The sequence below is a fragment of the Solea solea genome, chromosome 2, assembly GCF_958295425.1.
Source record: "Solea solea chromosome 2, fSolSol10.1, whole genome shotgun sequence".
Taxonomy (NCBI): Eukaryota; Metazoa; Chordata; class Actinopteri; order Pleuronectiformes; family Soleidae; genus Solea; species Solea solea.
In genome coordinates, this window is record NC_081135.1 from 33,246,544 (window position 1) to 33,274,515 (window position 27,972).

General features: G+C 40.8%; 1 protein-coding gene across 5 annotated transcripts in view; it reads left to right on the forward strand.

Moving 5' to 3' along the window:
• The first annotated feature begins 208 nt into the window (after positions 1–208).
• The window catches only part of gulp1a (GULP PTB domain containing engulfment adaptor 1a), a 71,071-nt gene continuing 43,307 nt past the window's right edge, over positions 209–27,972 (forward strand). For 4 of the 5 annotated variants that reach the window (XM_058622632.1, XM_058622631.1, XM_058622634.1 and 1 more), the window contains exon 1: positions 209–467. In XM_058622632.1, the coding sequence (XP_058478615.1) occupies positions 224–467 (244 nt within the window). In that variant the 5' untranslated portion in view covers positions 209–223. The remainder of the gene's footprint in view (positions 468–27,972) is intronic. The other variant, XM_058622635.1, reaches the window with a different exon arrangement.

The following is a 27,972-nucleotide window of genomic DNA, read 5'->3' on the forward strand; positions in this document are numbered from 1 at the left end:
ATGCTGAAGAAGGTGAAAACTCACCCACCTGCTGAATGGATGTGGCACAAATCTACTTGGAATGTTGCTTGTAAGTTTGTTGTGTTTGTTTTTTTGGTTGTGTTTGTTTTTTTTGGTGAGGTAATAGGGTGGCTTCTGTGATGGAAGGGTAAATATAGGCTCTGTATCGCGGTGCTTTTGGCTCCCCGCTTCTTTCCGGCCCGCGTCTCTCCCCTCCTTTTCCATGTATTATTCAAGTTGCGACCAAAGAGCTCAGACCCGCTGCCTGGTGACGTCAGCAAACTTACCCGAGCCGCTGCCGAGACGAGAGGCAGAGGAGGAGGAGGAGGAGGAGAAGAGGGAAGGAGCTGCTGCTGCTGCCGCTGCCTCCGCCGCCGCCGCTGCTGCTGCTGTTGGATGTGGAGTTTTCTACACCGTGTTCTTCTTCTTTTCCTCCGGGACTGTTCGGACTTTCTACTCGCTTTCCGGTAAGTAAAGCTGTCTCCCAACTCCCTCCTCCTCCTCCTCCTCTTCCTCCTTCTTCACCCCTCTCGTCTTTTGACAACTGAGATTCCTCTGCTGCTAAAACAGTTCGCTGTGGACTTTCTTCCCCCCCCCCCCCCGCGTACACTATTTTATTTGCTCGTGTGGCTACTGTAAGTTGTCATGTTTTTACCCGCGGGGGAAGTGCTGCGTTTGAGGATTAAAATCCACTCCTGACCTAACGGGAAACTTTGTTGCGCAAGTGCCGTGCAAGGTGGACCGAGCTTGGCCGTCTCTGTCGACTTTGTCTCCCCCTTTTTTCCCCCCCCCACTGTCTGAAAATGTTTTTAAACCCATAACTTTTCGCCATTTTGGAGTGAAATCCCGGTGAATGAATGAATGTATGTGTGTGCGTCACCTCCTTCACGTCGAGCCCGTTTTGTTGTTGTTGTTGTTGTTTCGCTTGTTTGTGTCGTGATTTACACGTCAAAACAAATGAAAACAACAAACAAGGCGCTGTCATTTGCATTGGCGGCGACGTTTGGTGCCATACTTTGTCCCTGTGTGGTTCAGGGTAATTGTTGAACGGGACATTTTGCTGGCAGACATTTTGACAGGTCACAGTAGGGAAAGCACAGGTGTATGTAATCAAATGAATAATGGCCGAGACCCTTTTCCTCTGTTTCAGGGTCCATGCTGTCTCAACCTGGGGTACAGTAAAATGTACTGCACATTCCCACTAATATATTTATAAAAGCAGACTCCAGACTCTCCTTTTAGCCTGTCTTTTAATTGAATTCCTGTGTATTTTCCAGATTCATATTTCAGCCTATTGAACTATGGCATTATCTTACATCATGTATCTCTTTTAACCCCTGTGTCCTTTACTTTTCATGTATATATTCACTTATTCATAGTTTTCTTGTTTACTATTATTTATGTGTGTTTCCATCCATCCCTTGCTGTGGAGTTGCTTCACTGAGATAAAACATTAGGTGGTGTTTTAAATGTAAAGTCTGGGTCACTGTTGGAAGATAAGAACGGGCTCTTTATTTACATATATAAAGAGCGTCAGTGGCACTTAAAACATGGTCACGTTTCTTTGCTGCTTCCCTAATTTATCATTGTAGTAATGCTTTGTTTTTGTCGAGGAACGTTGTGGTTTCCTCATCTCGTGTGATGGTTCTGCCGTTTTTGTCGCGCAGTCAAGTGAATTGTGAAAGGTCTTTTATATCCGCTGTATCTGTTATATGAGGGATTTTTCTGTTTTCTATGCTTAAATTTGCAATTCAAGCATAAAAACAGGCTGATGGAAACTCACGCTGTCCTCCTGACTTGCATGAGCTGCACAGTCGACCTTAATGTCAAAATGGCTCCTGTGTGATTAGTAACACCTCTTCAACTGCTTGTAAAGCCAAATATCTACTCAGCCGGTCACATGGCGTTAAGTCAAAGACTTTCAGAAACTGCTCATCTCCTACAGGGTCTAAATCAGTGTTTCTCCAACTTTTTCAGACCAAGGACCACTTAACTGAAAATAGCCCCAAAATGGTTGCGGTGAGCGGTGTCACAATCCGGTCCACTGCACGGCTCAGTCAGACAATGCCACAAAACAAATATTTTTTGGATTTTACATAGGCCACTAGTTGATTTGATATTGAAAAAAACACATATATGTCGCAGGCAGTTTGAGAAACACATGATATGTTACTTGCTTGTCACCTCGCGGACCACTAGGGGACGCTGACGGACCACCAGTCCAGACCACTTTGAGAAAGGTAGGTCTAAATGCATGCTCCTTAAAAGATCTTTCCTTTTCCACAACACACAACATGTCCAACCAAGCGGAAGACCACACTAGGTGTCACAACTTAAACTTAAGTGTCTTATAAAGTGGCTGATGAGGGGATCAACTTCTTACAGCGTATTAGGGGTCGGGTCAAAATATCGATTTGTTGACACATCGTCGTCCTTCCTTGTGTAAGAGATGTTCGATATATCGTCTAAGATAATATTGTGATAACAAATAGAAGGCGTTCTAAAGTAAACAGTCCCTGCCAGTTTTACTCACCGATTGTCACAGAATCGCTGTATCGTGGACCATGTACCCTGTGATTCCCATCCCTGCAGTATATGTTGACAAGCAGGAGAAAGCAGCTGTCAGCCACCTTCATGTACTGTACATGTACTGTGCTGTGACTGTGTGTGGAGCTCATATGCAGCAGCCAGTGATGCATGCATGCATGTCTGCATGTGATGCTTTTATGATTGAATCAGGCAGCAGAGGCAGCATATTGCCTATTCTTTTTTAAAAATGAACCAGCTGTGTGTTCATTGGCATTCACCTTTTTCATCTTTACCTGTCAGCCGTTCTCCCTGCGTTACTATACTCAGTGGTAAACCCAGGATTCAGCCTGGCGTCTGCCTCTGTGAGTGCTGTGAGTTATTATCAAATTAAGTGGTGGACAAAACCAGTGCATTTAAAGCGTGGACAGGCATCACTGAGTGTAGCACTTCTGCTTTCCCAGCTCTCTTTTCCTGGCTGAGAGTTCATGTTGTGAAATTAGTTTGGAGGGAAAAACGGTTAAAGTCGGCCATAGTCAGTGTTTGGCAAATGTGCGATATCAGCCTCCTGTCTGTGCCTGGACTGGCTGAAGGTTTCACATCCATTGGACGTGCTGTGGAGGCCCATTAGAGGCAGTAATTGAATAGCTGCTCTCCAGGTGGCTCACACTGAATATACAGTATCAGTGAGCATTAATTAGCCTTCAAGCCTTTTACAAAGTGCAATTTGGGGGACATTTTCGGATTCATGAAAGTCTTCCAGCAGTAAAACCAGGTGGCTGTGCAGATCTGATTTAAAGTGGAGTTACTTAAAAGTCAAATGAATTACTTCATATTGGGCACTCACCCAGTGTGTTGCTACCCTTTGCTTTATTTCGCTGAATGAGCTTTTAATTCCAAGAGTGTGGAACGGCAGCAGAGAAGCATTGTCTTTTTTCAGACACTATTAACGAAGGTGCGTTTATGACGTGGTGCATGTTAATTATTTTTGGGGGAGCGATATAGTCTCCGTAATAATCCATACATTGGGAAATGGTGACACAATGTTGCAAATATGAAACAAACACGTAGAATTACAGAATTAAAACACATTTCTCTATGGAAACAAACATCCCGGTGGAGTGCTCATTAATAAAGGACATATTGTTTCCATCTCTGCTTCCCTCAGTGTGAAATGATTAACTCTTAGCTGTTTGTCTACTGTTTTTCCACTCACTACTTATTCACATGCATTCAACGAGTCGAAGCATGCCTTAGCTTGGCACGTCTGATATATTTTTTATTATTATTATTTAGAGTAAATGAGGATACTCTTCATTTCAGTTGAGGAGATTTTTAATTGAAAATTAATTAGCTTTTTTTTTATCTTGCCTTTGTCTAGCAGTCTGTTTAACACGTGGTTCACCTATGGTTTAATTTGTTTAATCTTTTTTATATTAATCATTTGCTTCATGAAAACACTATATTGATGAGTAGTGATAAAGAGTAATGCCATATTTTCTTCACACAACATCTGTGGTGCTCGCTATTTGAGACGAGGCTGTGAAATGTGATTTATTATTTGGTTTGTGAGTAGAAAAAGGCATGCGTAGAATAGTTGTTTACCCTTGAATGCACTAAGATTGAAGCCGTTTACTTCGTGGGTGGTTTTGTGTGCATGTGTGTGGCCATTAAAATCTTTCGAAATGCTTGATGCTACTCACTCCTGCTTTTGTTCAATACAACTTGCTCAAACACATCCTCACCTATGGTGATGCCATACATCGCCGACGTAGATCGTAATTCATCCTTTATAATAAAAAAATGTCCAGTTTGCCGCTGCCCTTTCACTTGAGGGAAATCTACTTCTTCCTTTCACGACAGTAGCCACGACTCTTGTCAGTGATGACACATTACAGCTATTTGTGTTTCCTTCACTCGTGTGACCCCACAGGCAAACAGCCAGAGAGGACAACCATGAAGGGCATGTCAGTGTCCCCATGATAGCTTTGATTAAATCCTTTTATTCCTCGATCCTTGATTTATCAAATCTGAGAAATAACCACGTATTAGCACATTAATTATGCAGTTATGAAAATCAGCGTATTGCCACTGTACTGTTGACGGCACTCGTGTTTTACTACTCGCTGCCTGCGTTCAGCGGGTTCAGCAGGCACTTCATCTCTCGGGCACGAGATCACATAGTGAGCGAGAACATCATTACCATCAGCCCTTGCTCGCGATTCCTCACTGTCACCAAAAACTCTGTTACACAAAAGTTCATCTCTCCCCTGAGAGCTGCTCGTCGGGAAGGCAGATGCGACTTCAGCCCCCATCACAACAATCAACTTTTCATCCACTCGTTGCAGCTATTACAATACACTGCCACTCATTACTTCAGTTTTCTAATTCTCATCACGCCCTTGTCAAAAACACCTCCTGATAGACTAAAGCCGTACCAGATACTTACCTTGTTCAAGTTAATTGAATTCTTTTCTTGCTGGGTGAAGGTGTTGACACTCGTTAATGTCAGATTATTTGCTGCCAGTATCTCTACGGTTGAATTAACCTTTTCGGGCAGTTATCATATACTTTAATTAATCATGGGCTTTGAAGTATGAGATAGTTGCCTGAGGCAGACTTGTGTCTGGCCGTACTGCCACCTGTTCATATTCTCAAACTGCTTCCTTTGTCTTCTTTGTCGTTTTACTGTTATTGTTCTGTTAAATAGGGGGCTCCTTTGATGTGTCACTTTGAACACATGAAGGCCCGCAAAAAGGAAAAACGAGAAAACAACGCGGCATAAGTCAGATGAATTTACAATCTTAGATCTTGTTTGTCGAGACATTTTGTAACATTTGCTCTTTTATCATGTGGACCTGCTCTGATTTTCTGAACCCAAAAGAATGATTTGACATCGCAGTTATTACGCTGCACATTTTCTCGTGCAGGGAAAAACAACTCGGTAACATCGTGTCATGAAGGAACAAATACCAGCACATCATCTCTCCCTCTTGTTCTTCCTCCTCTCATTTTGTTGTTGTGTACAGTAGTAGCAGTGTCATCTCTAACAACCCATAGCATAACTGTACTACATTTGTGTTTAGAAAGTGAAACAAACTAGGAGATGGAAATAAAAATGTATATTTTCTTGAATGGCCATCAGGGGGTTGACTATACTGGTTGCAGAAAGAGCATGTTGTGTACCTTTTTATATTCCCTAAACTAACAGTATGGCACTAAAAACGGTCCATTTTTCATTTAAACACTGTGGACTTAATGGCTAAATGACAAACGTGTCAGTCTGAACGTAGCAAGACCTATTTGTACATAATCTTTAATCACAATCCTAATTAAACTCCATTTTCTAAGCCAGACAAGAGAAGGTGAATGCATATAAAAGGTGTTTTTGTATTCATTACCGTCTATTACCCATTGACATTTGTAGGAAATGTCTTTGACTGTCCCCAGGATATGCCAGATTGATCTTGTGAGTAAATCACAGCTTAGACAAGGAAAGCCGGCGAAGGGAGGGAAATGAGCAAGTGAGCCTATGACAAGTGAACTCCCCTCAGCCACATTACGTTATTGCTTTCAAAAGGCGACCTTACTTTCAAGGCAAATCACTGCGATTCAAGCCAAATCACAGCCATGTGTTTGATTTAATGTGGTCGACATAAATGGCTGTGTGAGCAGCACTGCCTGCTTTGTTGCTTTTCTGAATCCAGTTTGTGGGATTCATGGAGCCAGTTTCTTCAGAAAGGCTCCATGTAGTCGTACAGTTTCAGATTCATTTGAGCTGTTGTCTGGCTTAATTTGTAACACGTGCTCACAGCTGAGTGAGGATTGCTTGTCATAGATTGGACACATAGAGTGGGCTGTACATTTTAATTAAAGATCTCTCTGGTAAATGTGCGTCTGCCCAAGGATGACATAAGCCACCGGGATGAGAATCATGTCCTCTCACAATTAGCACTCATAGCCATCAAAATTTAATAGCAATTGCAACTATAAATAGACACAGCAGACATGGACCAAATCCAAATCGGGTTCCAGTTGCATCTCTGTCCTTATCGTAACAGCCAGATCAAAGATGAAGACTGGCGACGACCTTTAATTTGCTTTGAAAATTAAAGCTCTTACACGTCACTTTAACTTGATGTAAATTTGCATTCCCACAGCTCTTTGCATTATCGAGAACCTGCGGCAGCTTATTTGACTCATGGTTCACCCGTACTGTTGTGCAGATTATGTTTTACACCAAGACATGAGAGCCTCAACCGTCTCTCTTTAAGAAAGTATTGAAAAATGTTCTTAAAAATTGCTCCGTCAAGTATTTAATTTCTCTGCGAGCATCTCTAGTCCAAAACATTTGATTTGTTTTAACTTTTGTTAATTTGTTTCGAGTTTTGTAAATTTGTTTCAAGGTTTGCACTTCCAGGCCACCGTAGCAAGGGGAAATAAAAGCTGGTGAAAACATCAATCACTACACAATAAAAATCAGAAACCATGGCGATGTAAACAAAACAGAGCACAAAGTACACAAAAACATGGCAAGCAAGATTAGATTCCTGAAAAGTTTGTGTATTCAGCAAGAATAGTTAAAAACTGGATAGATGGAGATGGCAAGCACCTCATTTCATGCTGGGGAACTTGTGGATCTGTGTGTATCCGAATCAAAAATGCGGCACAATTAGGGCACTCTTTGTAACTACCCCGCGTCTCTTGTTCACTCGCATCCCTGAAAAGATCTGTGTGCGACACAGAAAAGGCTTTGGATCCACGCCTTTCATCATAACATCACAGATTCTGTTCAGCATTTGCGGAGCTGACAAATCCCATTTAGATCTGATGGCTCAGAACAACTATGACGTGGAGACAGACTAATGCCGTCTCCGCCGCTGCTCCAGTTTGACTGAGGTCTTTCAATGCATGTCTGTTTGATTCAACCCCCCGCCCCCCAAAGAAATAACTGACATCAGTCTTTGCTGGGTGTCCTTAGTCAACTCAAGAAGTCGTCCCATTGCAAGGAAAACTGACTGCTTTTTATGGCTCCTTTATTCCTTGATGAGTATCATTAATTTCAAGGGGCAGGCCTCATTGCTTTGCAGCTGGCTTTTTATCCACCATTATATGCACCTTCTGCTAATGATTTGGCAGAATTATGTGGTTTTTTTATTGGTAATGTTTAGCCCTTCAGATAGAAGGCTGCTTTCTCCTTTCGTTCTCCGAGGAAACGGCATATCTCATCCTCACATGACTGAATGGCCATTAATGTGTTGTGGATGTTTTTGCCACGGTTGCAGTCTGGAGTAAATACTTCTCGAGCACATTATTTATTTTCTTTGACTCTATCAGCCTGGAAGCCTTCTCTATAAAAATCGTTCACATTAAAACTAATGAGATTTATTTGTGCTCATTACATTCCCACCTCAGTGTGCAAACACAACCAGGATCTCTGTGTTCTCTCTTCATCACAAACACTCTTCATCACTTTGAGATGCATACATTTTGAGTCACTTTCCAACCAAAATGTAGTCTAAAAAAAAGGATGTTCAAAGAACCCACCTGAGGCTGATATATGCTTTGTCTTTTACCATCTTCCTCAGTCCTGACATTTTTACTTTCTCAGTCAGCAGTGAGGACTAAAACCACCCGGGCTTTCGTACATTTGGTTAAATCCATCCAGACATGGCTTGTCTCCTGTGCTGTACAAAACAAAGCCTACAAGACTTACTACTACTTCCCATGCATCTGACATTTTAACAACCTTACAATTCTTCTCCCTCAGAGCATATGAAAAAATAAAATGTCACTGGGACGCCATGGTATGGAACATATCATCTTTTTCAGCCTTCAAATCTGGTCAAACTTGGTGTCGACAGAAGCAAAATGCAACATAGCGCAATGGTAACATGGGCTACTGAATTAATAATGACACACATGTGACCTAAATGTTCATGGGAGCTTCTGCTCCACTGAAGAGAGAGAAAAAATAACTATGTGGAGCCATAATGAGAGTATTATGATCCTGAGTTCAGTACATAGTCGTCTATTTCAAGCTGGCAATGCTTCAGCGTGTTCACTGTTTAGTCTCTAAATGTGTCTGCTCTCTGGTGTAGGAAAGGTATATACCCTGGTTAGTAAGAGCTTTTGAAATTGAAAAGCAGGTCCCCCTGCGGCTAATCTGCAGAGCTTGGCTCACAGTTCCCTACAGGTTTGTTGCTTAGAGCAACAACTCTACAGTTGCATTCGTGTTATAATTCACTGGTGATATTAAAGCATCAATTCCTATGTTATACTTAAGAAAATGATCTATGTCTGATATTCTGTCCTGCAACACGAGGTTCGTAGTCGTCACCTGAAACCAGGCACCTATTGGACCAATGACACTGGTGTCTCTTCATATGTGAAGTGCATTTTCATGTTTTTCTCTAAGAAGGGAAAGGTCATTTTTAAACTCAAATTCAAAGACAACCCAATAATATATATAAAATATTTAATTGTCCCTTCTTATTTTCCGGATTTATTTTAGATTATTTTCAGTCTCTTGTTAGTTGTTCCTTTGCTTTATCACACCAGCTCGGTTGGTGGCTGTTTAAATACCTGTTGTGGCCAAAAATGAGGCCACAGAGGAAATCTAGTGTGTAATTGCAGCCCTGACAGCAGTCTGGGTTAGTGTTTTGTGCTGGAGCCCAGATACAGACCTGGAGGGTGAATCCTGAGAGACTGTTGATACAGGCTGGGTCTCTGTGGCCCACCGCCACAGCAGCAAGGATCAGTCATCAGAAAGGAGTATAAAATGATATTTTTGATGAAATATGTGCAGTGTTTCACCCACACACAACAAAGGTGCCATTATTTTTGTGCTATTTCTTTCTCTTTTTATCATTCCTGTCTCCATCAAACTTACGTCGGCTTTCAAGTTTAAGTGGCTGTTCATCAGCCATAACTGTGCAGAAATGTGTTGGATATAATGTATTCTGGGCTTCTATTTACAGATTGAAAAATAATGGATTTTAAATGGTTGATAGAGTTATGATGAGTTTGAAGAATTGAAAACCCAGTGCTTGATTAATACTATTTTGATATAGATTATTTAAATAAATAAATAAATCACAGAATTATTCAGTGGCTTTCTTCATCTACCAGCTTTTCAATTTACCTTGAGCTTGTTTTGGGCATGACTAACTAACAATGAAGACTATAAAAATTCTTCATTCAAAAGATGAATTAAAATGCTTTAATAACATTGAGTTGCTGTAGTCCACGTCTGCTTCCTTTGCAGAAAACCATCTTGAGTTCCTCTACTCTTTGATTAAATAAGACATTTGTTAGACAATACTCCTTCAAACTTCAATAAGCCAGGAATGCAAAACAATCTAAAAATTGAAAGAAGATTCATTCAAACCATATTCTGTCATGACTTTTAACATTGTTAACTCGTAGGTGATGAGACTGAGAATATAAACAAGACAGCTGGCACCAATAGTAATGAACCAGTAGTGCCAATTAACATGAAAAAACGTGTGATGACAATTAAATTTGTCGCCGACTAATTTTGCAGCCCGAAATGTTAATAGCCAGTAGCAACCTTGACAATGAAGCCTCTATGGGGAGCGGTGATCTGCATCTCCACCTGACGGGCAGAGGCAGTGTCGCCACCTGCACTATAGAAGCCAGTGATGCTCATAGTGTGTAAAATGTCCTATAAGAGAGAAGTAATCAGTTAAAAGATTTCCTTTGTTGCCAACAAAGCAACTCTGCGCCACCCGACCACATGGATATGGGACCTCTGAGGGTGCCCCTCTGTTTCTATCACCTGCAGCAGATTCATTGGGTCCTGTTAATTGCAGGGAGGATTCCTCCGTGGACGTGACTTTTTCCCCAACACATCTGTCAAGCGTTCGGGTAGATTGGGATCTGGGGAGTTTGAAGGTCAATGTCAATTGCTCTTTACTGTGTTCCAAGAACATTTATTGTGCTGTGGGAGAGCGACATTACCATGGCGGTGACGTGTTTGGTCTGCAACAACATTGTGCAGCGTGTGTGATATAGCATATATGGAGATATACTGTGTAGTGACAATGTAGCGATACATACGATAAGTACTGACATTTGTTCAAAACAATTGTTGCCTTACAGCAGTCAGCCAAATGTTTGAAACTATTCATGTTGGACTTGAGTAATGACAATAACATTTATCATTATTATGATTATTAACCATTATTAACATTATTTATCTTCTTAATCTTCTTAATAGTTACAATTTGCAACAAGTGAGATGAACCGACCAGACTTTGTTATGTCATGAAAGAGATATTGACAATAGACTATTATATATTTAATGTTGCAATAATGCTTGGTGCTTGTCACCGGAACATTGTAACTAAGAATTTTAATTTATTAATCCCCTTAGAGAAAGTATTCCTTTGCATTTGACCCATCCTAGAATTATGAGCAGTGGGCTGCGCTGAGTAGCGCCCGGGAGCATTAGGGGTTGGGTACCCCAGCCCTTTTTGGCTTGGTGGGGATTTGAACCGGCATCCCCTCCGGTTACTAGTCAAGTTCCCTTTCCACTTGTACCACAGTTGCCATGGAGGTTGATAGTACAGTGTTCAGGCATGTACTGATTATATAACATGCCCCACCAATGAATCTGTTTGGGTTGTCACTATCATTTAGTGTTGGGTGGTCATCGGGTGATTGACGATATCCTCACACAGGTGCACTGACAGCAAGTCCAACAACCTGCAACTGGCAAATCACACAAGGCCTCTGTGTAACCTTGGCACCAATAATTTGTCTCCAGAGTGCTCCTCTTCATATCATTGTTGAGCCTAACTCCACTGGGCGAAATGACCGATAACTCAGATATGCCGTCGCCCCAAGGTTGACTCTAGGTATCAGCAGAGGAAGGCGCCAGACCTCTGGACCTGTAGCCTCTCATCTAAACTAGGGAGACTTAACTCCTGGATTCACTGCCAGAATGACAGCGGACGCCCAACTGTCAACTTGTCGTTCATGTCCGGCATCGTCTTGGTTCTCCTTGGTACTGAGCTGTCTTCAGTAAAGCTTTTCAACTTCATTGGTCGTCTCACCTGATAATCAAAATCTCCGCAAGAGTCAGTTTTCAGATGCGGGATGCAGCTTTCAAATGAATGTAGGGCTATGTCTCGTGTCAGTCTATGAAAAGCAATTGAATTACAAAAAAAAAAAAAAAAACTGCGTTGACAGATGTGTGTGGACTGCTCAGACAGTCCTGTGACAATTTTTCAAAGTAACAGTGTGGCAGCATAAGTGATGGAGAAAGAGCCAGCACAGTCGGGAGAGACTGACTGACTGAATAAATGAATATATAAATTATAATATGATAAGTGCCGGATCCTATTCACGCATGCTGTGAAGTGCATTTTGGCAGATTATTATATATATATTTTTAGTTACGTTGTGGACTATTATTTAAGCAAAAGAAAGTGACACAAATTGCCTATATATTGGCCAAAAATCTGAGCAAACCATCAAGTGGATGCAGCCATTCACCGGCCGACATCCTGTCAGAGATGCACACATAAGTCATCAAAACCTCGTCTGATGCTGCAGGTATACACCTGTGTTCTCTGTGTGGCAGCAGGGCACAAAGAGCTCTCTGAAGAGTCTCAAATGATAAAATCCACTTTATTAGGTTGATTCATTTGGCTGTGATCATGTCAAATTGCATTCACGGATTAAAAGAGGATGATGGAAACAGAGGTTTGCACGGCCCGCCTTTGTTCTGTGCCGCTCCGACTCTTTCATCTGCGCTGCCTTTACGTTTGCCAAGTCAGCGGAACTACTTTCCAAACCAGATGTTTGTACAACCCCCCCTACCCCCCCCTCTGCTGTTCACTGTGATTGACTTTTTACCTGTCAGCACTTTCAGGCAGTCACAGGAGAGAAGCTCTGGTATGTGCCAGGATTCAGTAATGGAGCTGTGACCATAGGGAGTTCATGTCCCTGGCTGAAACTCACATTTCCACATTGCACATTATGAACAGGCAAACTATGAATTGCGACTGTTGCATGTGTCTGAGACTCGTGTGCTTGACTGGACGATGACTCGGCAAAGTTAGGGGTGACCTTGGAAACTATCTTCTTTTTTTTTTACGACAGATATTGCAGAGTATTTGATTTGCACTTTTGCTTCACAGTATAATGCATTTAAAACATGATGCAGTGTTTTCATTTGAGATACCATCAACACTGCATAATGTAATGGCTCAGTCTGTGAATCTTTTATTAGTTTTAGAAATAAACCCTCTTCACTTTGCTATTGGCAGTGATAAAGTGGGTGGAGCTTCTGCCTTTTATTACATCCACCATGGCAGCTTTAGTTTTGTCCCACATTTGGTTGTCTGTCAGCTGCATAATTAAAAACAGTCGAGGATAAATTGTGGTTACGTAGAAACACATGAATCTTTACACTATTTTGGTTACTAACTTTTGTAACGTTACAAAAAGATTGTCTGAGGCTTTATTCAGTGTGGCCGTTGGAAACGACAAAATCCAATTTGCCCTCAGACGTCATCAAATGATGAATATAGTGATCTTATCAGATTGCTATGAGCATTTAAGCATGTGCTTGCTACTGAAGTTTACTAAAATTCAAATTGATTTTGTTTTTTAATTTTTTCACACATCAAAGAAAAGTCTGCGGTTGCGAAAACTGATGAAAGCAACGTGAAATAATGGATAAAAGAATGGCAGCCAAAATGTGATTTGATGGTATCTTTAATAATCTTTTCACTGAGATGACATCATGTGGCAGAAATAGTTTAGCCCAGTGATAAACTGTACTTGTATCCTAAGTACCATCCTAGAATATATAGTACAATAGTATTTCTGGTTTTCCTCCAAGTACGTACCAGAGGAAGCTTGTGTACCACTGGTGATACATGCACCACAGTCTGAGAACCCACAAATTTTCTGTTCTTTTCAGTTCTGTTACTGGCAGAGCAATAGTTTTCAGGGAATTAGAAAATGCCAGCACTAACAAATGGAGCGTTTGCAACTTTTGACCTCTTTATAATGGACTCTCATTTACCGGAAACTGACTGTTCTTTTTTTTTTTTTATTACAAACCCAGAGAATTACTCCTCTTGTCATGAGGACAATTGGACGTGGGACAACTCAGGCACTTAACTGCAGCTTTTAGTTACATCAGTGTGACCAAAGAGTTTCTGGGACCTGAGGGGTTGCCTGGTGCTCATCTGGTGTGAAACATTGCCTGCTGATGATACTGTTAGTCTCAGATTCAATGTACCGTGTGGGTAAAGATGTGGAAATGTTCCCCACACCGTATCAACTCAGATTCCAGGGCTGCATTAATATTTTATCCATCTTTTTACCTAATGCACCCTCTTGAACTTCCCCCACACACAAACAGTGTCTATTCAACGTTCTGACATTTTCACAAAGGATGGTTTTTTAACTTTATCTTGATTGACCTTTAAAATTATGTCCCAACTCTGTCATTGGTTTCAGCGAGCCAGGCTCATCCCTCCCAGGCTTTTTTTTTTCTGCCTTGCGTTGCTGTTTCACCCCTAATTGTGTCCCCTTCATCTGTCACAGCATTCCCGCTGTCTGAGAGGAAGAGACAGTGATGGATGCTAATCACTTTTTCTGTGTTCCCATCAACCCTACAGCCTCTCCAACAAGCTGAGCCCAGGCTTATACCTCCTCCAGCCTATGAATAAATGAGCTGTTGTCCTCATTTCTAACACCACTGTCACTGTTGGTAATTTAACTGCACTCATTGTACTGTAGTGACTTCCACACACACGTAGTCGTTATTATACCTGACATTTAATCTGTCTACATCTATTTGTACTCACTGTAACACATTTGTAACATCTAATTAACAATCATTCTTATGGACAGAATCCGTGTGTTTCTTTGTCATGGGAACTTATAAGCATTTTCTGGAATGAGATGCTGACTTCCTTTTGTCAGGAATCATTTCAAGCTGTTTAAAAAAAAAATGATGTGACTCACTCACACAGCACTAAAAAGAGATCATTAGCCCTCTAATGATGACATATTGCGACAGTCTTTCAGAAACCTAAAACATTTTATCTTGCCATTTCTTAAAAGGATGAAACATGGCTGTGGAGTGGTTGGCACTCACAGATTTGGGTGAGTTTTGGGTGAAAACCAGCTGGCCTGTCGTTGAATTTGCATGTTCTCTTCATGTTGCTATTTCACAGGATTAGCTGCCTGCTAATGGATGGATGGATTTCTCACAGTAAGTCCAAGGCAACTGAAGTAATGCCTTAAAGGAATACTTCACCAATTTGCATTTAGCTTTGTATTACTAGAATAGGGGTAGTATTTTTGAAAAATTGTGCTTCCCAACCTCAGTTTCCCCTAAATCGAGAAATATCTTCATTCTTTTTTTGTTACGTGCCCACCAGTGACACTTGTTCCAAGCCTTGAATTGCAGCGCTAATTCCGCACTTTTTAGACCCACTCTTAGGGGTCAGAATGTAAACAGTGTCCACCATCTTTGCTAAAAGTTACACTAACAGGACCAAGTGTCACTGGTGAATCAGTGAAGTATTCCTCATTAGGTCATTAGGACAAAATGAAAATCTGTCTTTGTGTTGAGTTCCCAGAGTCTTTACCCCCCTTGTTTTGGGTTGTTGTTGTTCAACCATCAACATCCACCGTCGACCACTTTATCCTCCACATGAGGGTCGTGGGGGCGATGGTGCCGATCCCAGCTGACGTTCACTCTCGCACTCACACCTACGGTGAATTTAGAGTGTCCAATTTACCTCTGCATGTTTTTGTACTGTGGGTGGAAAATGGAGAACCTGGAGAAAACCCACGTGCAAAATCCATGCAGAAAGTCTCTTGTTCCAACTTGGTCGCGAACCCAAGTCTTTTTGCTGCTATGCAACAGCACACACCACTACTTCGCCATGTGGTTCTCAGTGTAATCAGTCCTGTTGTTTTAGGAACACTGAAGAACATATAAATTGATTGTTTGTTGAATTGAACGAATCCAAAACCCAAACATACAAGCTTTACTCCCACAAAAGACAATAAAAGCAGCTAATTGTCAAAACAGGAAGCTAAAATGAATACATTTGTCAGATTATCAATCTATTCATCTTGTTCAGTTTCCTTAAAATATGCACTATCTTTGATGCATCCTAACATTGAAAGTAATTGACATTGACACACTTTCTTAATTTCCTTTTGGGTGGGAGGAGTGAGGATGATTACGTTAACTACAACAAAAAAAAAGTAGGCCTCTGAATACTTATACCTGCCCACTGTGGATTAATGAGATCTGAGGTTTACAGCTATTATATTGTACACATTTAAAAAACAAGAGCCACATTGCCAGGATTTAGGGTCAGTTGTTGTGTATTCAGTCGAGGGCCGTGCCATGTCACAGTTATAATATATGACGGTCTCTCTGCAGGAGACCTGAGATGCAGCTCATTCAGCCTGGTAATGACCTGGTTTAGCGGTCAGTGAAGTGTACACTGAAGCATTGCATTGATTAAATATACACCAACCACTGTGGATAAATGCCCTTATTTGTCATTTTTTTAATTTGCCCATGGTTCTAAGTGACCAGTGAAGACAGATAACACTGCCACTGTGCACAATCTTGTTTGTTTGTTAAAGGAAGCGGCTGTGAATCAAACTGTTCTCGTATGCAGCAGCGCAGACTACTGTTAAAACTGAAAGAAATGTCATTATTAATCTAATGATTTGATCAAATTGAATTTATTATGTGACAGCCATTGTATTGTATTGACTTAAAGATGCATAATGCAAAACTGAGACACAGGAAGTGGTTTTTTTTCTCACCACATCTCTTGCTGGACTCGATTGGAACTTGTGAACTTTTATGACGTAATAAGCCAAGTACAGGACATCTTGAACTGGGACTTTTCAACGAATTTAGCAGTTAACTTTTATAGACTGCATATAAAAAGTGGACGTAGTCTTCTGCCATGCCCTGGGAAACTAACCTGGATGTAAAAGTATATATTTATATACTCCTCTGGCAAAAAGAACTCGGTTGGAATAGAAGTCAGTGGGAAAATGAGCCGCCTTCTTACTTGATTTAAGGTGTTCATGGTCTCAAGCACTTGTTTCAGGTCTTCTTCAATAGAACATAGACGGATAATGGCACATATGAGTGGACTCCAGTGTTCTTGACAGCTTGTACTGCCTAATAGGTAGCAGATGATGTCTGTGAACTTCTGGTTGGAAATGGCAAATCTCAAGGTGTCAAAGCAGAAGTTCAGATTCTTAAGGGTGAAGTCATTAACAGTTGCTGCTTGTTAAGCGTTTGTGAATATAATGGGGGCGTGTTCAAATGTGGACATCTCATGAATGACGGTAAACAACCCCCATTTTAACACAGAATATTTATATACAATGTCTGGTGGTTCCTATGATACTTACATGCTTTTTGCTGCTTTAAATTACTTGTAAAAGCCTTGTTTTCACAGTGACATGGGTCTCGCAGTAAATCTAGGACCCTGTCCAGATCTGGTATTAACATGGTAGTCCGAGTCCTGAGTGACATGACAGATTAGAATTAATTAACCAATTAGTGATAGTGAGTTTGTCCTCTGCATTTAACCAGTTCTTTTTACACACAGCCAGGCACAGGAGCAGTAGGCAGCACTTATCTGCAACCGGGATTGAACCTTTTGCTTACGAGCCCAATTTCTTTCCTCTTGGCCATGGCCCGCCGTGCGTTTACCTTCCCAGTTTCTGTTTTAACACTGATAGTCAGGTGATTTTCTTATTTCAGTTCTTGTTACAGCAGCATGATTCACTTCTCTCGTCTCTTTCTCTCTCACACATACACACATTCACAGTCGGACTCATTAAAAGCATCTTTTTTTTTTCTTCTTGCGAATACAGTATCCATTTCAATGCCAGATGTGATCAGTCTTACTTAGCACTATTCACATGAGATGGGATCACTGGGGGATGGATGCTCCTGTCAGGTTTTGAATGGGGCCAAAGGGAAACTTTTCATTATTCCACAACAATGAATCCAATCAGGAGACAGAACTCCACAAAGAGACGGTACTCTCTCTGCCTGCCTGGGAAGTTAGGCTGTTCGTTGATGAATAAATGAAATGCCTCCCCCCTCACTCCACCATGTTCATAAGGTGACGCAGGAATGAGGGAGGGGGAAATGCTAACAGCATTGTCGGGAAGGAAGTGAGCCAAAAGTTTGATAACTTTCTTACTGTAAGTCGCAGTCTCTGGTGAAGTAGCAGTGCTCAGAGGGTGCACGGCAACCTGCTGTCTTGTAAACACTATAAAAGCAGCAGCTCTTACCAGGTGACCACCACCAACCAACAGACTTTGCTTTAGGGTGCGGTGGGACGACAGTGATTGATAAGTACATTTATGAAGGTGCTTACCTGAAAGCCCAAAGGGGAGGTTAGACTTTGTGGCAAGGGCACTGAGACAGGATTATCAAGAACTTGATGAATACTGCATGCCATAGTAAATTAAATATGGTTATGCGAGTGACAACAATTTGTAGCTTAATGGTTCCTTCAATAATTAAAAAACACTTTTCACTTTTTTCTTTTTTTTCATCACATTCGGCCCCATGTGGAGTTTGCGCTCCGTGTGAACTGAAAGAGCTGAGCCACTAAATCCCAGCGAGCCGAGGGGAGTCTGAAGTCGCGTTTCGTTTGCTTAGTTACCCTCAATGTTATTTCCTGTCACGGTCACTCTGTGCACTGACAGAGAAAGATTACCCCTGAGGAGATTGTTTCGGCCTCTGGCCCATACATGCATTGAACTTTTAAGTTGGCATGAAATCTTTGAAGTCTTTGAGTGAGTAGAGTCCAACATGAGTCTAACATGCAGCAATGAGCAAGAATGTTGGCAGATCTAAAGATTTTTGTATTGTTTACATTGATTAATTAACAATATGGAGCGGTAGACTGAGTATTCTTTGCAGTTTTTGAATAATAAGCATTGGGATAATAATATTTAAGTAACCAGCTGATAATTTATGATCATTTGAGAGGGCCACACGGCGGAGTAGTGGCTAGCACTGTTGCTTTTTAGCAAAAAGACCCAAACGAGAGCCTTTCTCTATGCGTGTGTGTGTGTTTTTCTCCTTGCTCCCAGCTTCCACTACACTAACAGTTTAAGAAATTCACAAAACATCAACTGTTGATAGTCACTGCTGATCTAATGTCACGCTGAACGATAACGTGGAGATTGAACAGTAATTCAGAATGATTACCGGGTTTATTATCATAACGTCCAAACACTTAAACGCAATGTTGTGTGAAGATACCAACAACCGCAGGCTCAGAGAATCAGCTGAGCTGTAGCCAAAGTCAGTGACTGGCAAAGATGCTTCTGAACCTGTGGTACTTAAACTTTAAGCGACCAGTGACCCTTGTATGGACGATAAAATGGTCCACAGTGAGTGAACGATTGTTCATTTAAGTTCCAGCTTTGTTGTAATTGCTGCTAAAAAGATTTTTCTTGTTTATGGGACAAAGTTTAGTCGAAGTTTATATTTATTTATTCAAAAATATTGGAGTACTCCTCAGTCCAGAGAAAGAATTCAGGCAAATGAGACGCATAATAATTGTTGTTGAGTAAATGCTACAGTTGGGCCGTCATGATAGAAAAAAACCATGTCAGTTTACCTCCAATTATGGGTCCACTTCATGATGTCACCTGACATAAACATGAAACACCTTCTTGTCTTTGACTAATGACTCTAACGATGGTAATAAAATGAGGATTTAAGGATAGATAATGACATGCCAGTGAGTGTTGGTGAAATGTCTTAATGAGCTGCATCACATTTGCCGTTTCTTCCTCGATGCTGCTGTAACTGGTCTGACAGTAAGTAGAAAATACAACACATCATTAATATGCTGATGTCCCTGTCACAAATTTAAGCCTGTTTTCCAGAGGCTTTGCGGCAACAGATGTGTTGAGGTTGATGAATAATCATAATTTTGGGTACACTGACCATACACCGTCCATCCCTGTGCTGCAGTGGTGTCTTCACTTAGTCTTGTTTACACACAGTCGCTCTGCCTGAGGTGCGTCCTTGTTATTCGTCAGTGTTACGATCAACAGTGTCCTGCGCTCACTTTTCCAGAGGTGACATTAAATCTAATGAAAACAGATGATCCCCCCCCCCCCCCCCATCACAGTGGCTCAGACCCATCGTCTACCAAGTTCCCGTCAAATTCAAAATCATAGCTGAAGTCAGCTGTCGGCACATCACCTCCCCTGTGATGCTCACAGAGTTCAACAGATTGGAAAGGTCACATTTCCCCACAAAATAGAAGAGATATAGACACATCCAGAGCAAAATTCACTGCCAAGTCTTCTGACTTAATAACTTGTGGGTGGAGAAAATGCAGCTCACTCTCTCTGTGACTGGGCTGATTCACTCAGTGAGACAATTTGTTTTACTTTTTTTGACATGTTTATAGCACTGATTTGAGTCACTTGAAGGGAAAGTGCTTATTACTTGCAGATAAAGTGCTTAATCTGTTCATACTGCACAGAGTGTATATTCACTTACTTGGCAGTTTCTTTAGCTAAAACAAAAGTCAGTCTTTTCAGCGATAAATCCTCTTATATTTCTCTGTTACATGCCACACAGATCGTTCAGGTACATTCCAGATAAACAATGACATGTCGGCTTCTAATATATAACATACCTGAAAACACAACAGAAATATGCGTCTTAAACAGCCACCACTGCATTTCTTCACGTACATATAGAAGTTTTAGGCCGGTGTGGAGGGAAAATGCTGAAATGCTTTTCACAAAAACATAAAGTTATATTTATCAATTCTGAAAATGCAGAACTAACTGTTAGTGAACTAACAGAAGACAAATCTGAATCAAATCAATATTTGGTGTGATCAATACTTAGATACCCTTGCACAAAACCAGGGATTTTGTAGGATTATAGTCCGATGTAGATCATTTGTATTAAATGAGCATTTAATTTCCATTCTTTGACCATTTTGGGGAGGCCAATGTCCGATCACCAAGAAGCAAATTATGAAATCTTTGTTTAAACCAGTGTTCTCAAACTCATGTGGCCCTCCAAACAATATCACTGTATAATTACTAATTACTGTATGTTTTTTTAAATTAATGATTAATTCATAAATACATTGTTAAATACATATTGTTGTTGTTAAAACACTTTTATTTTGAAATTCTCCAATCCAACACAACCACAGTAGACCAAAGGTGCTGTGAAATAATAGATAAAGTGACATAAAAGCTCTCACGAGGCAAACAAATACAATAAAAAACAACTTCTGGGAAATATTGTTTGTGTATCCAAATATTGTTATTGCAATATCATGATGGCATGTTGATGAACAGTTTCAGCTTTTTTTTTTTCCACTCCTGACCAGACAAGAGCATGTTTCCTTTAGAAGAATCTCACAATACAGCATACACATAATATACCAAAGAGACTGCACCAACCACCCTCCCCTTAAACCGCTGCTACCTTTACTAGGAGTGCACTCCTTCTTGGAAAGCTTGATTGGTTTCTCTGTTGAGAGAAGAGAAGTCCCTGAATCTAATTCTGTCCAAATGAAGAGGCTGTCAATCACTGTCTGATGGAGGACACCTCTCGCTTTTTTCCAGAAAAGTAATATCAGTTTTTTTGCAGTTACAACACCACACAAACATCGTCATTTTCCTTACATGGAAAAAAAGATAACAAAGCGAGTTTATAAACCAGCTGAAGCAAAGCATATTTAAAAACAAATGTGCAAGGCCAGGAGTTGCTGAAGAGTGCAACAAAGGAATGTTTGTGAGTTAAAGATGAAAAGTGGTTTTCTTGATGCTCGCCGCACAATCAGGAAGCGCGGATAAACGGAGTGGAACCCTGTGGTGCTGGATTGGCAACTGGGCCCAAGGAGACGTGTGGAGAATGGAGAGACTGTGACTTAAAGAGAGACAAAGTGTAACAGCAGGCTAGATGAACCATTTTCAGTCCATTAAGTCGAGGAGAATAAATGCTGACTGGCTTCTTTTATGACTGTAACCAATTTGTAGGCTTGCAAAACTTTTACATATATACCCTCAACAGAAATAAACACTTAATGCTTTTGTTTTTGTTTTTTTATCAGTTAAAGTAAAAGATTCCTTTTAGTTTCCTGTCTGCAAACAAAAGGCTTATTTCTCACAAACTTGCCTTGGATTGCTTTAAAGCTTCGATGCCAATAGAAAGCATTATACACACAAAATCAATATAATTCACATCTAGTATATTATACCATCAACTAGGACCATAAAAGCTGCATCACTGGCATTTTATAAAGTCCTATGAAAAGTCAGAAAATTCACTCCCACAAGACATAAAATGACTCCTCTCTCTGAGGTCTATGGAGTTTTTATTTTGGGAGAAATCCTCTCTTCCTTGACCCGGATGAAAAATGCCACAAGGTTGAAGAGCGATTTGAAGGAGAATTGGTAAGGACCTAGGAGAATAGAGCCGTGGGGGAAAAGAAAATCCATCTATACTGACACTAAGGTTATGTTTTATCAACTTTATTTATAATGGAAGATACAGCAGGAACTTTGTACTGGACACATTCCATTCAAGGAAGGTTTCTTCAGAACACAGTCTCACCTCCTGAGAGATTATACTCTGTTACTCGTGGTAACAAGACATTCATCTGTTCAAGGTACAATAAAAATAAGCGCTGGACTAAAACGTTGAAAAATGTACACATAGAGGAAGTCCTTTTACAGCATATAACCGTTTTTTTTATGTGTCTGTTTAAGTGAGAATCAGCCTGAGGCACAAAGGTATGCTTTCATTGAAAAAAAAATGAGGACACAAGAAACAACAGATTTGAATCACTGAACAAAACCTAATTAAATGCCTTTTTAAATCTTTAAATATGTGCTTTTATCTCAACATTTCACCACCTTTCCCGACTGGAAATCAACCGATGTTTGTAAATTGCTCACACTGCTGGTCTACTAGGGAGTAGTAAATCCACAAGTCCTGTGTGCCCTCGTGTAAAATCACTGATTTTCTTGATGGAATATTCACGATTATGGATGAGGAACCCAAACAGTTAATCATCATCTACCGCTTTATCCTCCACCAGAGGGTCGCGGGGGGTGCTGTACCAATCTCAGCTACATCGGGCGATAGGCGGGGTACACCCTGGACAGTTCGCCAGTCCATCGCAGGGAACCCAAACAATCATGAATATTTACAAAGGTTTTTGTCGGTTTCGCTGCAAACAGTCTCTCTATTGTGTCTACATTTATGTCCGTTGACGACAATGTTGCGTCTCTCTAAAAGTTGCTGTCACAAGGACTTGTGGGACGTCATATTCTCCTTTCCTCCTGTAGAAAGATGTCGCTCCTATACTAAAGTTGATTGGATAAGAATCGTAGAGGGACTTGGACCAGCTCCATTTACGGCTGGGTTGTGTCTCTCAGTTAGAAACCAGAAGCAAAATACACAATTTAACCACAGTTATCTGCATCCAGGAAAGCAAAAAACTAATTCTCCCAGCCAGTAGTCTGAGTAGCAACTGGCCAAGTTTAATTAAAGTTTAAGTTTAAGTACCGCAAGTTCAGAAGCATCTTTGCCAGTTACTGAATTTGGCTACAGCTCAAAGTGATTCTCTGAGCCTGTGGTTGTTGGTCTCCTTACGGAACATTAACTTTAAGTGTTTGGTTGTTATGGTAATAAAACTGGTAATCATTCTGAATTATTGTTCAATTTTCGCGTCACCTTTCAGCGTGACATTAAATCAGCGGTGACTATCGGCAGTCGATGTGATGCGAGTTTCTTGTAAACTGTTAGTATAGTGGTCGCTGGGAGCAACAGCATCAGTATTTCTTGTGTTGATAAAAAAAAAAGGAACATTGTGTATTCGTCCATGATTAGGCTCATGTTTGGTGCCATTTTATTTATTCCCCAGCTATTTGCTTTGACTGGCATACAGAGACCTCTCAAAACTCTACTCGTCTATGATACGCTTGCCAGGCCTGAGCAATGTAATCAGCAATTTAAAGGCTGGGATGTGTTTGAGGAGTGGAAGAAGTTCAGACACATCCAAGAGTGTATTATGTCTAGGCCTCATCCTGAGAAGGTTGGATGAAAAGATATCATGGAGGACTTGGCATTCAAGGTCATTTTTACACCTAATAGTCCGATAAGTCGGTGCGATTGGGTTTGAGGGAGCCGTAGCATTGTTCTCTTCTTCTTTGGTTGGAATGTGTCTTATTCCCTGCGTCCAGACTTGCGCACCGCAAACCCGATGGTTAAGTTAGATCCTACAGGAAGTATACCATTGGCTTTACTCTTCCCCACAGCTGCACATAAATATCTCAGAAGGAACTGGCTCGTGGAAAGAGCATCACTACATGTGAGACCAGAAAGTCTGTCATTTCCAGAGGCCATTGATTAAAAAAAAACAAATAAAAAAACTCAGTGGAACAAGGTCAGATTTGAAGCTGGAGATGTCAGACTAGGAATTTTTCAGTGGTAAGGTCATAAGTACAACAAATAAGGCCTTTAATAAACTGGTAAGCAACATTTGAGCGAGTGGGCAAGATCTTCTAAGAGAAAAGCAGAATTCACTTAGACATTAAGTAAAATAATTGATGGCGCATGTTATCCCGGCTCAGCAGAACCAGAGATGTGGAATGCTTCAATATTTATTTCAACCCGATTACGTAGACTGGGGACATGTTATCAATAATAGAAAAATCCCCTTTTCACATTGCTTGTCAACCAACTGTGAGCACACTAGGAGGGAGCCTGGTTTGCGCAAGTGGAATGGAAGGTTCAGCCTAGTTAGACTGAAGGTGACATGGAATCTTTAGTTAGTAATTTAACTGGGTCAGGTTGTACATTAATGCTGCTGTAAACTTCAAAAATCTCTGTTTGGGTGTGAGTGTAGTGCTGGTAAGTCCTCTCTGTGATACATTAAGTGTGTGCACCTCTTACAAATCCCTCATCTTTTCTGGAGACTTACTCCGACCTTGCACATGAGAGGTCCAGCTAATGTTTTTCCTCCTTTGTGATTTTTCTACTTTACCTTCAGTAGATCTCCGGTTTGAAAGATAATTGCGTCTCTCTGGGAAGAAAGTTTATTCCTCACTTGTGGGGGTGGGAACCAATAACCAAAGTCTCAAATCCTTTCCTCATAAGTGGCGACGACATGAAATTGCAGTGTTGAATTTCAATGAGTCCTTTCTATTCGCATTAAGCAGGGTGTGATTAAGCGAATTAATTATACGTACAGGAAATAAATGGGTGTTGTCAACATCCGGCGATGATGAGCTGGTGCTCAAGCTAATTACTTAGTAAGAAAATGAATACTTGGGTACGGCCAACTTTGAAGAAGAAGAGAGGAGAGTTTGTGTGGTCCACAAGCTTCACCTTTACCACCTCATCATATTTGAACAGACTTGAGGCAATCCTGTTTGTATTGTCTACAACAAACCTTCTGATTGGTTAGATGTACCAGCTGCAAGCAAAACAAAAAAAGGTCATCTCCAGTGGTTCTCGATGACTGGATCCAAGTTGAAAAAGAGTGTATGGTGTGCAAAGGCCGTAAGAAATGATTTTAAACCACAGCACAGCAAAAAATGGTGACAATCACTGTAAATACTGTTTACGGAAGTACTTCAAAAGGCACATACATTCCGTCAGAGAATAAGGGTTCATGGGATAGCCTGTGTAGTATCTGCAGTAGTGTATAAGTGAAGACAAAATAGCTACTGAATTCACAATATGTGGAATCAACACAACTGTTTAGGCAGGTTCACTTGTATTCCATTATCTTCAACAACAGACTGCGATTCCATTTTCAGATTTGATTTTATTTTATTTCTTTTTTCGAGCATGAGAAGACCGCAGACCATAAAGGGTGAGCTATCGCATGCCATTTAAAGGGAATTTACCTCGGTTATTGCTTCCAAATGAGTTTTTCCCAAATACTTTTGTCAAGCTGGGCATATCTGATCTGTGTGAGCACTTTAATGTCTCGTCCTACAGCTGCGTCCCCTGGTCACCTTGTGCCCACATCTCAGCTATAAAACAGGTAAATTAAACGCCCTGTCATAAACAAATAGAATTATGGCTCAGTTTACAAAAAATGAGATCCGGGTTGTAAAAGAAAATTGTTTCCATTAGCCTAGATTATCAGTAGTCAAAGTTTTGAAATTAAAATTGGAGTAAGGTTGAGATTTACATTATAAGATTCTTCTAAAGCTACATTTGCTATGCTCTATATCCCGTGATGGTCATAATCTTTTTCCCCTGTTGTGAAACTGATAACGTGCCATGAAGGATGAGCTTTTTCCAGAAAGCCTTAGGAGTCACAAAGTCTCTCTGCCTGCTATTTGGATCAACCTATTTTTTTGCCCCATAGTGTTTCAAAGCAGATGCATTTCGACCATGTATCCTCTCGTCTGTGTGCAGGTCAGAGCACGGTGGGTTTTGAGATAATCACACCAACGTGTACCTTCTTCTTGCACAATGCAGGCAGGAGTTTCTGCCCCTCAGGAAGTGAGATGGGCCCGAGCCAGGAGGGTGCTATCAGTATGTCGCATGTCTCTTATCTACCACCTCCAGCATCTGCCGCACTGGATCTCTTCTGCCCACATCATGGGCTTTTGCTATCGGGAAAACTTCATGCTGCACAGCCAAGAGGGGGGAAACAGATCTTTATTAACAGTTTCCAAAGAGAATTTTCATATATTACCGTTACGTAGGGCTGGGTTTTCCACACTAACTCATGGTACAAATCTATTTTATATTTGATATATTACATGAGACACATTACAAACCTTCTTTTTGGATTATAATCCGATTTTCTGCTCCAAATATAAAAAAAATGTCTAATTACAGTTTTTGGCATCTTTCACTACCGCGGCCCCTCCACTCTGATGAGTGTGTCGTTCCTGGAGACCTTGGGGTGGGTTGATGTTTTTTTAAGTCGTCTTAAATATTGGAGCATATGAAATATCTTCACTCGGAATAATATATCAAGGAAAGTTTGTTTTGAAATTGACTTCCTGTCAAACTATCAGAACTTGCCTCAAAATGATTAATAAACTAGAGCTCCGTCCTTCCGAACAAGTAAGCCTCCCCTGCCCTTTGGACTTAACCCTTCTCACACCAGGGCAATGAGCAGGATTATAAAGATGCTGTGCATTTCTGTCTTCGTTGTGGTCCCAGTGTGCATAAAGAAGATGAATGAGTTGAAGTATAACTCTACTTCCAGCAGTCAACTATTGTCCTAATAATAAGACTTCTAGAGAGGTTTGTGTCGCAAGAGTTTCCATTAACTTTAAAGAGATAATTTGGGTCTTTTGAAGTGTGATTGCGTTAAGTACTAACCTATCTTAAGAAAACATTTGCCACTTTATCTTGCGGTTAGACAGATTTTTTATTGTCACTTTGTAAACCACCCATTTTCCTGCACCAAACTCACTTGAGAAAATCTGTGATTTTAGCTCACAGGGACGTGGGAGTTGCTGGTGCACTTCTGCCATAGCTGATGTGAACTTACAGATGAAGGCAGCAGTAGATGACAACTTTTTGTTACCTCAATGTCAGATTGATAAAATGAGTGATTTTCTCTATAAACTTTGTTGTTGGGATTGTGAGTGATTTAAGATAAAGTGGCATATAGCCTTTTTCACCGGCTTCTCTGGCTTCCTTTCACAGTCCAAAAACATGCAATATGGACATACTAAATTAACCGTAGGTGTGAGAGTGAATGATTGTTTGTCTCTATATGTGGCCCTGCGATGTCTGCGATGTTAGGACGGCATAGATTTAATTAGTGAGCCTTTTGTTAAGTGGCTAAGATCTTTTTTTTTGTCTTCCTGATTTGTCGTCCTTGTTGGCAGACATGTTTTCATTGAGCACATGCCACCTTCTCTCATGTGGCTTCCAAGCACAGGCAGCGTGGATAGCACGGCTATGTGACCGTGTGCCAGGGCCACACAAAACCACACAGGAATACCAATTTGCATTTAGCTTTGTATTACTAGAATAGGGCTAGTATTTTTGAAAAATTGCTGTGCTTCCCAACCTCAGTTTCCCCTGAGTCGAGAAATAGTGACACTTGGTCCTGTTAGCGTCACTGTTAGCGTCACTGTTAGCAAAAATGGCGGACAATGTTTACATTCTGGGAATGAGGTCCCGTCCCCCTACGAGTGGGTCTAAAAAGTGCAGAATTAACGTTGCAGTTTCAAGCCTCAGACCAAGTGTCACTGGTGGGCACATAACAAAAAAAAGAATGAAGATATTTCTTGACTCAGGGGAAACTGAGGTTGGGAAGCACAATTCTTCAGAAAATACTAGCCCTTTTCTAGTGACACAAAGCTAAATGCAAATCGGTGAAGTATTCCCTTAAAAGAAAAATGAAA